This window comes from Silurus meridionalis, chromosome 14 (genome assembly GCF_014805685.1).
Source record: "Silurus meridionalis isolate SWU-2019-XX chromosome 14, ASM1480568v1, whole genome shotgun sequence".
Lineage (NCBI taxonomy): Eukaryota > Metazoa > Chordata > Actinopteri > Siluriformes > Siluridae > Silurus > Silurus meridionalis.
Window position 1 is genome coordinate 6,314,168 of NC_060897.1, and position 13,343 is coordinate 6,327,510.

General features: G+C 41.8%; 1 protein-coding gene across 1 annotated transcript in view; it reads right to left on the reverse strand.

Annotated features, from left to right (window-relative positions):
• plcl5 (phospholipase C like 5) overlaps positions 1 to 13,106 on the reverse strand; it is an 83,902-nt gene extending 70,796 nt beyond the window's left edge. Inside the window, exon 1 of the mRNA XM_046866035.1 lies at positions 12,626 to 13,106. Within this exon, the coding sequence (XP_046721991.1) occupies positions 12,626 to 12,631 (6 nt within the window). The 5' untranslated portion in view covers positions 12,632 to 13,106. The remainder of the gene's footprint in view (positions 1 to 12,625) is intronic.
• Positions 13,107 to 13,343: the final 237 nt, after the last annotated feature.

The window sequence follows — 13,343 nt, forward strand, 5'->3', positions numbered from 1 at the left end:
GACAGGTTTCCAAAACTTGTCCATGTGTAACGTGTCTTTCGTTAAAGCCTGTGTAAAGTACATTAGTGTAGACTTATTTATGTTCAAAATAAATATTTGTAAAATTCAGTGGGTGCGGCTTATATATGGGTGCGCTTTATAGTCCGGAAATAGTAATAAGAAATAGAGTAAGAAAAAGAAAGAAAACAACCGCCAGTGAATGCTATAATGTAAGTGATAACAGGAGCGTAAATGCTAGTTTTGTGTAGAAAAGAATTAGCCCAAACTAACACGTTACTGCGCACACACAGAAAATAACGCAAGTCAATTCAAGTCTGATGAAGAGCAAAAATAAATCTATTTATTACATTATATTATTATTATATTATAATATTTAAATTGATATTAGTTCCTGTCATCTCAGCGCCAATCAACCCAACAACCCAACCGTCAATCAAACCAACAAAAACTCGTTTTTTAAAGCCATATTTTCAGGTACGGTACTGATGTAGGTGAGAAGGCCTGGGGTGCAGTCAGCGTTTCAATTCATTCAAGGGGTTCAGTAGGGTTGAGATCAAAGCTCTATAGCAGGCCAGTCAAGATCTTCCACTCCCACCATGTAAACTTTCAAGGAGCTGGTTTTCTATATGGGGCATTGTCATGCTGGAACAGCTTTGGGTCTGCTAATTCAAGTGAAGGAAAGATCTAATGTTCCGGCATCCAAAGACATCCGATAAAAGTGTCTGCCTACATCCAAGTGGTAACAGTCTGAAGAAAAAGTTGAGTGACCCAATACTTGGTGGTGGTTTGCTCAGACATTGGCTTGTGGGTTATTTGGCGATATTTCGGATTAGTAGACTAAAAGAAAAATTTCAGTGTAGGCAGAAGTTCTTTCCATCTGCTAATTTATGATGAAAAATCATATGATGATGATTTATGATGAAAAAATTTACAAAAACTTGATCTTACCCCATCTTTATCATTATCATCATCAAATAAAAAGTAATTTCTATGTTAATAGATTTCTCAATAAAATCCTGCTGCACAAGTTCCCAGTGTCCTACATCAGCAGATGAGTGATCACAATGCCCCACACACACACACACACACACACACACACACACACACACGTTATCAGAGGATCATACCCTGTTGCTTTAACTGAAGCACACAGAGCTGATCAAGTAACAGCGTTACAGCATTCCAACACTGATTGCTGTGTCTGTTTTTTGTCATTACAATGCTTGTTGAGTGATTTCGCCCTCAGGGCACCACACACACACACACACACACATACACACACACACACTATATACAGTAATTATATATGTCACAAGTGAACATGTTTAGGCATAGAAACTGTTTGTATGGTGAAAAAATAGAGAGGTGTGTGTGTGTGTGTGTGTGTGTGTGTGTGTGTGTGTGTGTGTGTGTGTGTTTAATAGTCTTCACCAAAACCATGCTGCTGTACCCCAATTCTTGTGCACAAGCCTGGAATTGGATTCTGTGTGAATCTGTGTGTATGTGAGAGTGTAAAAATACCTTTTGAGATATCCAATCAAATATCCCTTCCCTGCCCTCCCTTCCCTTTTCCCTCTTGTTCTCTCTCTCTCTCTCACACACACACACACACACACACACACACACACACTTACTTTCTATTTCTGCCACCTGTTACCTGCTCAAGACCGGCACCATCTGTCAGACGAGGAGGCTGGCAAAGTCCTGCTGCATTAACACTAAAACATTACAGACTCAATCAGACAGATTAGCAGAGTGCTAACCAAAACACTAGAGACCGAACACAACACGAACTGGAGCATAAACAAAACACGATACAGTAAACCACATAGATTAGCAAAACGCTAAATCAAAACACTACTGAATGAGTTATACATAACTGAAAAAAAAGCTATGGACTATATATATAAAATAGACCAACAGAAAAAAAAAATAAATAAATAGACAGACATTCAGACAGACAGAATCTACCAAATAACACGATGCTAAAAGAAATGCCACAGACTAGTTACAATCAATTAGCATTGCTAATCATTTAAGTTTAGCACCTGAGGTCCTGTCAGCATGGCCACTCACCAAGCAAAATAAAATCACTTAATTACTTTAAAACTAGGATTTTACTTCAGGTTTATCAAGAAATAAAGTTTACTTGGTTAAATATTGGACACTGTCTATATAACTATATCTCGAGCAGGACATCGACAAACTTATGAGGGTTGAGCTTAGCTAACTCATTTTCCACCAATTTGTCTCTCAACTTTATCAACACATAGAATATTGTGACTGGGAGTTCCCAGTTTCCCTCAGCGTATACTAAGAAAGTTCATCAGAACTGCAACAGCACAAAAAACCCAACAACTTCTCCTTTTTTTTTCTTGCTGTTTTGACTGGAATGTTTTTTTTTTTTTTTTCCTTTTCTTCATTTACTCTGTGCGTTACAACAGAAACATCTTCAGCAGGTCAAGAGAACGAGTGGCCTTGAGGTGGCCTGTCTGCTTGCTTGATTTCTTTCAGTGATTTTTTGATATATATTTTTTTAAATGCACATACACCTGCACCGTAACTATAGCAACCGTTGTGCAAGCGAAGGCGAATGAATTAACACGCGAATGAATTCGCCAATCGGGTTGAGTTACTTGCGATTTGCAACGCATCCGCGAGTCTGAAAATCTGATTCTGAGCATTAGAGGCCAGATATCAGACAGATGGACAGAAGCAACATGTCTTAGTACCAACTGGGGTCTCTGTTTAATAGCCAAAGGCAGCCACACACACACATGCATACACAGAAAGAGAGAACGAGTGAGACAGAGAGCGAGAGAGTGAGCGAGAGAGAGAGAGAGAGAGAGAGAGAGAGAGAAACAGCAGTAGTCCAGACAAGTCCAAACATTAGGGTCAGTATCTGACAGTAGCTTTGCCAATCCTGATATAAGTGTTACTTAAGAGCCGGAGTCTCCCCCTCTCCCCCCCTCTCCCTCTCTCCCTCTCTCTCTGTGGTAAGTCAGCTCAAAGCTGCTTTCAGGGCAGTGGTGCTGAAGAACGACATCCACGTGTGTTTTTTTTCCTGTTTGAAGCGAAACACACCAGGGCATTAATCACAAACAACACAAGGGTATTTTGAGCACACACCCACACACACCCACACCCACACACTTACTTTAAACTTTTGCTAACCTGCATTTTGTTTCTGTCTTATAAAATGAAAATGTTCATAATCGTTAGACCTCTTGACTGGGAGACCTCAGTTAGTCCGGACAGCATTTCCAGCTTCACCACACTAAACACTGGAACCCTTCAGGGCTGTGTGCTCAGCCCACTTCTGTTCACTCTGCTGACTCACGACTGTGCAGCAATGCACAGCTCGAACCACGTCATCAAGTTCGCCGATGACACGACCGTGGTGGGTCTCATCAGCAACAATGCCGAGTCAGAATACAGAGAGGAGGTGCACCAGTTAACAGCCTAGTGTGGAGCCAACAATCTGTCTCTGAACTTTGACAAGTTTGACACCAAATTCCTTGGTGTTCATCTGGCAGGGAACTTCACCTGGTCACTCAACACCAGCTCCATCACCAAGAAAGCCCAGCAGTGTCTCTACATCCTGAGAAGGCTGAGGAAAGCCCACCTCCCTTTCCCCATCCTAACAATGTTCTACAGTGGGTCAACTGAGAGTATCCTGAGCAGCCGTTTCACTGCCCTGGTTCGGATCACAAGACCACACATTAGGATTGTGAGGACGGCTGAAAAGAATACCCGAGACTCTCTTCCCTCGCCACACGCTGCATCGGCAAAGCCAACAGCATTGTGGACGACCCCACACACCCCTCACACACACTCTTCACCCTCCCACCATCAGGTAAGAGGTTCTGAAGCATTCGGGCCTCACATCCAGACTGTGCAACAGCTTTTTTCCCTCAAGCAATCAGGTTCCTCAACACACAGAACTGAACTGTAAAAAAAACACACACACACTCACTCAACTGTGTGTTACTGAACTGTTACAACCAGAACTCAACACACACTCATTACTCATTTCACTTCACTTCATACACATCAAGGTCTTCAGCACCACCCATATTACAGTATATGAATCATATTATACTGTTTACATGCTGTTTTGCACCTTTTGATTGCTGCTCTTTGGGCAACATTGTGTTCATGGTTACAAATACACTTGTTTATAGTTCTCTCTTTTGCACATTGTACAATATTTGGTCGGCGCTATTTTGTGTTTTGTGCATCGGCCCCACGTTGTCTTGTGTTGTTTCTTTGCACCGTTTCTTTTCTTGCACTGCTTGCACCAGGTTGCACACGATGCACTTTATGTGTCGAGGATATGTCTGTATGTAGCTCTATGTTGTGTGTTGCAGCTCTATGTTGTTTCTATGTAGCACCAGGGTTCTGGAGGAACGTTGTCTGATTTCACTGTGTACTGCGTCAGCTATATATGGTTGAAATCACTTATTTGAGCATAATCAAAAGTGTTTAACAACATTTCTAACCCGACACATTGTGAGTCAAAAAGACGTGATGGAAAAATTAAGAAATAACTGAGAAAAACACATGACTGGAGTAAACACATGCAAAGAAGATATGCAACAAGGCACCGTGCAAGTGCAAAACACTTTATCCACTTTACTTTCCCACACGCACACACACACACACACACACACACACACACACACACACACACAGCTGGTAATATGACTTGCAGCATGCTGATAACTACTCTCATTTCCTGTTTTTTTTTTTTCTCTCTATTTTTTTTCCGAGCGACAGCAGACTTCCTCCTCTCAGACACCGTGTCCCTGCTGCTCTCGTACCACATGAGGGGAAGGGAAACAAATTTACATGACGGAATACAACTATTTAACTAGACACACAGGGATCTCTTAATCTTCAAGTAATCGTTCGAGTGAGTTCAGGTATTAGTGTTCGTGTGCAGTGTTTAAAAAGCGGTATTTGTAGATGGAGAAGAAAAAAACAGCTCACACGCCATCAACTAAAACTTTATCTCTGAAAGCTTTGGGCTAATCAAACACATTTAGTAAAGACAAAGGGAAAAAAGAAAGAAAAATGAAAAGAAGAGATGAAAGAAGCGGTGGAAAGAGTAGGAGACATGATAAGAAGTGATGGGGACAGACTTTTCACCTCTCTGGCTTCTCTTTCATCAGGCTGTCTCTACTTTTTAGACCTGAGACTTTATATTACAGTCAAGAGCTGAAGGATAAAAGCCAATACTTTTCTTTTCCAACACTGCAGTCGTACTGCTTTCCAGAAATCATGAAAAAAATCATGAAAACATTTGTGAGTTAAGAGAGGAAGGGACAGAATTAAAAGTGGATGGATGGATGGACGGACGGACGGACGGACGGACGGACATTACAATGACAAAGGAACAGCAAAACAGTTTTTATGAGTAAAATATACATGTTTATGTAAATATGAATGGTGGATGAATAGATGGATAAATGGATGGATGAGTGGATGGTCGGATGGATGAATGATGGATGGATGGATGAAACCAATGATGGATAAATGAATCTGCACAGAATGGCTGAATGGATCTAACAGTGACGAGACTGATTTTTATATATATGTGTAAATAAATGGATGGAGAAATGGTGTGTGGGTGGAAAGACAGAATAAATATATAGATGGATATGAACAGATGGATGGATGGATGGATGGATGGAAGGATGGATGAATAGAAATGCCCACCTTTGTGAAAGATATACTATTCATATAAACAGTGTAATATCCAATAAAAGCTGAATGCAAGTTTTTGTTAACATTCAAGGTATTTAAGACAGACAGAGAGAAAGAAAGAAAGAGAATGAATGGAAAAAAAAGAGAGAGGGAGACAGAGAAAGAGATCACTGATTTCAGACTAATTATCTGATGTTTAAGGACATTACTGTTGTACTGAGTACCAGTCTAATTTGTTCAGTGATGCAATGGGCCTACTGCGGAAAGTCTGGCTCATCACTGACACAGACAGGTGAAATTAAAATAAAAAAAAAGAAGAGAGACTTAAGTGAAGAGGTAAGGAAGATAAGAGGGACGTACAGAAGAGAAATGAAAAGAAGGAGTGACTACCTACTTAAATTTCCTTCCTTTCTGGTACGCACATAAGTGTACGATGATTAGGGCGAGCTTTCAGTAACTGGATATCTCTGAATCCTTTTCTCTTCCAGGCAAAATAGTGAGAGAGGAAATGAATAGGGAGAGAGAGAGAGAGAGAGAGAGAGAGAGAGAGAGAGAGAGTGTGTGTGTGTGTGTGTGTTGGGGGATATCGAGTAAGTGAGGAGAGTGACAGTGAAGCTGAGATGTTCTATTCATTATGTCTTTATGGAGTTACACTTAACCTGTTGTGGGAAGTGCATTGATCTGCAACTATAAAGGTCAGTCTCACACACACCAAACACACACCAGCCGGTCAGAGGATTTATTCCACATCGAAATCAAAGTTCTTAAACATTCATGTGTCTCTTACTCTCCTCTCATCCCATAACAATGCACTACACACACACACACACACACACACACACAGCATGGGTTTGTAAAGAGTGTCGAGTTTCATGCCGGTCTCCTGGGCACCCTGGCTAAGAGATGGAATGAGAGCTGCTGGATTATAAAGCCACTTCCTGAGAGAGGGAGAGCACACGGGTGATTCCGAACACGTAAAGAGGAAACAGACAGCTTACAGATTTCCTAATAGAAATGTTCTACACGATACATGAGCACCAACTCAGCTGAGTTTTTAAAAGTTCATGGCTTTTCTTTAGAAAGAGCATCATTATGAGCATCTTTAGGACATCTTCATTAACATCTTATTGTGGAAATATCAACAACTTATTCACATGTAGGGGCAATTTAGGGCATATATTGTGTAGCCCCCCGAAAGACCTGAGTGAAAATGGAGAATACAAGAACATTAACCAGTAACCAAGCAGATTAAATATCGGAAAAAAATTATAGATAAATGGATGGATGGATGGATGGATGGATGGATGGATGGATGGATGGATGGATGGATGGATGGAACAAGGAACCATTGTAGAACATGAAAATGGAATGATTTATTAAATGGATGGATGGGTGGATGGATGGATGGATGGATGGATGGATGGAGCAAGAAACCATTGTAGAACATGCCAATGAAATGATTTTTCAAATAAACGAATGAATGAATGTATGGATGGATGGATGGATGGATGGATGGATGGATGGAAGAATGAAAAGCAAGAAAGCAAGAAAGCTGTTAAAGTATCACTTGCTGAACATGACACAAGAAGAGAAGGAAAGCAGGAAAAACTTAGGAACAAAGGAAGGAACAAATGAACAAACAAACAAAGGAAAGAGCAAAGTAATGAACAAACAACAGAATTGCAAAGACAATATTGCAGAATATGAGACTAAGACTGAAGGAAAGCAAAAAATAAAAAATAAAGACAGGAAAGAAAAGCAAAGGAAGGAAAGAAAGGAAGGAAGGAAGAAAAGGTAAGGAAAGAAAAGGAAAGACGGATAGACAAACCAGAGCATTACTGCAAAACATGATAAAGGAATTGATAAATGCCTCTTCTCTTTTCCTCTGATGGTCAGCACTTATCACACAAACACACATCCATACAGTCTTCCACATGCAGGCCCAGCAGATTTAGCATAAATAAGCACACAGAGTGTGAACACAATTACAGACCACCCATGACAACACTGACAGCCTTCACCCCCCCAACACACACACAGTTTTCCAATGTCTCCACAGGGCCCCTGTGTGAACACCAGAGAGCACTGACCCAGATTCTCCACATACTGTTCCCGTGAACACGCGTGTGTGTTTTCACACGTTGCTACCACATGTTCTCCTGAGCCACGCTGCAATGAACAGAGATGTCCCGACATCGGCAGAGGCGAATCCCATCACGACTGGCCTCAAATCTTGGAAACTGTTACACGTCAGAACACCACAGTCCTGCGAGCACTCTGCGCTGACGTTTGCACTTCCTCTCCTCCTGGTCAAGGCCAGGGCTCGCAGTGGCTTCTAGACATCCACTGATGATGTCACCACAGTGGCAGCGATAAGATGACGTTGTTACCAAAGTGAAATTATTTTTACCTCTATAATATATTTTTCTGAAATACCTTCAATCACGTTTTTATTAAAACACATTGCATTTGGTCAAGGTTAATTCTCTACTCGGTTTCTATTAGCATTCAATAGCTGGTGCATTTAGCCAGATTTTGCCAAATTATCCAAAATTGGCAAAAACCCATCAAAACCAAGTTTCTTATAATGTAGAAATCCACTTTGAAAAAACTTTGAAAAGCAGCTTTCCTTGAAGTTGAATCAAAATCACAGTCAGCTCTGAATATTTGGTTTGACTTTATCGAAAATGATTTACCTTCAATTTTTTGGTCAATTCAATACTAGTGGTTCTACTTCATTCTGGCATGTTGTGTTGATGGTTAATGCAGTTCTGAGGTTTATAATTTGATTTGTATTTTTAGGATATCAAACCTCAGAAATCAACAGTTTGTGACTTTTCACTAACATGCGTCTTGGTGTCAAGACTAGTGCGTCTTTGAGTTTACGTTCGAAATGAGTCAAATACTGTTCAAAGTATTGTTCAAAGACTTTTTTGATTTGCAGTACGGTATTTATACTTTTACTCGAGTATGATTTTCAGGTACTCTACACACCTCTGCACAGAAAAAACATTAACAATGTACAGGTGAGCCACAATCACTGAACTCAGCGATGTTAAACTGACGCTCAGCTGTAGACTTTTTCAAAACCGCTAAAACTGGAGACTCCTTTGCATTAATGCTAAATGTAAAGCTCTTTGAAGAAAACTTTACCACATAATATACACTACATGGACAAACGCTTGTGGACACCTTGAATGTGATTTCTGAACATCCCATTCCACATTTAGTCTTCGGGGACGATGTTCCACTAGATTTTGGAGTGTGCTTGTGGAGATTTAGGCTCATTCAGCCTTAGGGTCAGGAGGCCTGGGGTGCCTTCAGAATTCCAATTTATTCCAGTGAACTAACTGGGATTTGAAATTAACGTTCAAATATCAGTGATAAAAACGAAGAAGAAATAAATAACGGATAAAATTATTTATTAAAAAACAACTTTTCTTTTAAAAATATTATTAAAGTAGTGCTCTTCATTCTGTCTGTGGCCTTATGTCAGACTTGTTAGTAATTAAATAAATCTTTATTTTTTTGAGAATTCTGGTACAGCTTTTGAAACTATTTCTAGAAAATTATGTATTCGAAATAATACGTGAATAATAAAATCATTATTTTGTATAACTTTAAGGTTAACTGAATATGTAAATTGAGTGGCAGATGCATATCATACAAAATGTGTTAGCTACACGGGAAAAAGGGGGCGTGTCTCCGAGACAGGTGATTATTTTTGTTCAGTTGACCATTGTCCTTTGGATTTGCATTTTTATCAGCGCAGTTCTGTTTAACTCTGTTCGATCTCACTCCTTTTAATAATCACGAAAAAGGCAACATCTTAAAGGCTGAACTAAAGATGATTTGAAAGTGTATGATTTGATATATTTATTTATTTTCTGATGCATCCTTCGAACCTATAGTGGTGTTTACATGATAAGTAGCTCCACATCCACCAATCCAGGACCCATTCATTCTACTCTTTTTGTGCCTAATTGCATGTACTGATATCTAATTCGATGACTGCGAGATGAATGGCAGCATGGACCAGGAACCCGGCTCAAACCGCTCTGGCTCTCAGCAGCATGCGAGGGAAGTGAGATGGAGTGGCTCATCTTGTTTAAAGGCGGAGGGGAGGGTTAAAGAGAGAGCAAACTCATCTCTCATCCACCTTGTCGATCTCTCGGCCATAGCTACAGGCTCATCTGTGAGTGAGGATCTGTCTGAGCAAGTCTGAATGACAGAAAGGAGCTCCAACACAAGCCATGAAAACACGTAGCCCACATGCCTGATGTTAAGCTGAGAGTAAATAAAGGAGAAAAATGTAGTATTTTTGCAATTCATGTTTTTTTACAGCTCTGGAGAAACAGGAGAACGCAATCTTTTTCCAAAGAGTACTACTGCTGTGGTTTTACTGCTCCAGGCCTAATGGCATTTAGTCAACTTATCATGCCTACATTCTTAGCATACCTTCTCCAAACGGATTTGCGAAAAACTGATAGCGTTTGGAAACTGTTTACTGGATGACCAATGGGAAGCATTCATCGTAAATTTGGGTTTATTTTTTTTAAACACCACATTTTTCCTGTTATTTACTACAGTAAAACAATTCATTGTACATTACACAGAAAAAGGTTTGTAGACACCTCATATTCAGATTCACATTTAGCATTTCACATTTAGTCCCTATTTATTTTTGTAATCACCTCCACTCTTCTGGAAAACAGCTCCACTAGATATTAGTGTTTGTGTGTAGATTTGTGCTCATTCAGCCACAAGAACATTAGTAAAGTTAGATATTGGTTTAGGAGGCCTCGGGTGCAGTCAGTGTTCCAATTCTTCCCAAAGGTGTTCAATAGGGTTGAGGTCAGACCTTAATAGCAGGCCATTGAAAATCTTCCTCGTCAGCCCATGTAAAGCATATCCTAACAGAAACCGATTTGAGCACACGGACATCACCAAGCTGGAGCAGGTTTGGTCTAGCAATTAAACCCCATCCAAAGACGTCCTATACAATTGTGTGCCTCCGAATTTTCGGAGAAGAACCACATATGGCTGGTAAAGGTGTGTTTCCCAATACTTTTGGCAATATCGTGTATTTTGGATGTACCAGATAAAGAAATCTGTTAGTCTTTAATAAATATGAGATGTACAGCTTCCTAAACCGCTGTGGTTTAAGACAGGGAAAAAAAGTGAAGTATGTTCGGTTATAGGAAGGTAATTATCGTTTTTGGCGTCATTGACAATGCACATCCCATAATTTCTCGTTATTCCTTGTTTTTGATGGTTTCTCCCTACCTACAAAGTGAGCATATACAGTGAATAGAAAGCTATTTAGGATTCAGTGTTTGTGTGTGTGTGTGTGTGTGTGTGTGTGTGTGTGTGTGTGTGTGTGTGTGTGTGTGTGTGTGTGTATGCTGAAGGCTTCAATTTCTACCTACGGTAAACATGAAAAAGAAACATTGCCACCGAGTAAGCAAACAAAAACAAACATGACGAACGACGTGCTTTATATGCAAAATGAACGATTAGCAATATTATAATTTGTTTAATCAGTGCCACACATAGTCAATGCCACATACATCAAGTCTCTTTTTGAACACAAAAAACCCAGCAGCCTTTTCAACACTCACAATCCTTTTCCCTGTCACTCGCTCCCTTGCTCCTGTGCCAAAACACCCACACAGCCAAGAGCGGAATTCAATAAAGCCTGCGAGTGACAGAATAAGGAGCTGCTTGGTCTCGGTTGCTAAGCAAAGCGAAAATGGATCGGCCCGATGGACAAAGTCTCCCTTCCAAAACAACAATTTCCCACCCGTGATCAAAGGAACGGGATTTAGTACAAGCTGCACGGTCTCAAACTTGTATCATCTTAAATACGTGTGTATGCATGAAAATCTTTGGATGGGATTGTGAGAATGTGAGGAAAAAGTGCAAAAAATGATATCCTACAGGAGTACGTGTGTGTGTGTGTGTGTGTGTGTGTGTGTGTGTGTGTGTACTCTGTTTGTTTCCGAGCAGTTACGTCTTTGTCCTTGCAGTACCGGCGAAACACAATTAGCCCAACAAAGCTTCTCATGCTTGGGGTCAGCTGATCAATGGAGCTGATCGATCCACTGATGGATTAGAGTTCGTTCTTCTGACAGGTCGTGACGTGCGGTGTGGTCTGGTGTTATCTCGTCATTTTGCAAGCAGGAGGATGCAAATCAATTATCCACTAGCTACTCTTTTGATACAAGAACAAGATCGGTGATGTGACTTTCCTGATTCTCTCAATTCTGTTGGTTAGAAGATATTGGAGAAATTGCAGTAGCATACGGAGATGGTGCATCTGAAGTCTTGGGACACTGAGCTCAAGGTCATAGAATTTACCATGGATGGGACATCACACACACACACACACACACACACACACACACACACACACTCACTCACAAAATCCTAGGGGCAGTTTAGCATGGGCAATCCAGCATGCCTTGGAGGAGATGGAGGAAACCAGAGAACCCAGATGCACAAGACAGTCAACATGCAATGACATGGATTGGCTGGATGAGTGTGAAGTGTGTAATGTAGTTTATGAACTGCAGCCTCCAAAAGCAGGCTTCATGTTTCACCCTCGTGCATCAGCCGGTTATATCGCGATAGAGATCAGCGGAAGAAAAACTTTGCGTTCACGGGTTTGCATCCTGAACTCGAGCCAAACGCTAGAAAGAGGAGCTCGAGGAGATGCCTGCAAAACCGGAAACGCACAATGTGACCCACAGAGGAGTGTATCAGCTGTTGCCGGTGCAGATCCGCTGACTGTCACTACGGACTAAAGCGAAATGTTTTATACAGGAGTCCCGTTTGTAGTTGCGCGCGCATGTGCAAATCCCATTCCCGCAACTCAATGAAAAAGAAAAAAAAAAACACAACAACAACAACTCACCTTCATGATGCCGCAAGGTGCGTTCCCGGAGCCTTGGCTCCTCTCCGCCGAGCTGTCGCGGCTCCGGTGTCCGCCGTTAGTGCGCACTGCCTCGGGTCCACGCGCTCCGGATCGCCGCCGAGGTTGAGGAACGCGCGCGTGCCCGCAGCGGCGGCGGCGGCGGCACAATCATCATCATTATCATAACCGGTCTCACGCGCCGCAGCGTGCGGAAAGTCTCGTGCCGGTCTCGGCGTGTCCGCAGCCTCCGGCTCGGCCATGGTGGTCCGCCCTCAGCTACACACAGAGACACACACGCCGCGCATTGTGCACAAAGTGGTGGTGGTGGAGGGGCGCGAGCTTTCGCCTTCGAACTCCTATCGGGAAGCCGGTGCGGGAAGACACACGCACGCACGCACGCAGCAACTCCCGCTGGAACCGAGAAACGCCTCCGCGCGTGACGGAGAGCTCATACATCCATGAAGGCGGCGTGTAAAAAACTGATTTCAACTCTTCTGCGCTCGCGCTCCCTCTCACAGAGGAACACGCGCACACACATACATGCAGGTGGCGCTCTGGGGCAGCACGCGGCCATACAGCAGTTTAGTACAGCCGCAGTTTGTGTTTTCGGAAAATCAGAGCAGCTGCACGGAATCCTCAGTGTCCAACTCAAAAAATAACATGCTATTCTTTGCATACTGCATAAACACAGCATGATAACCTGCATTCTTGCTTTTGT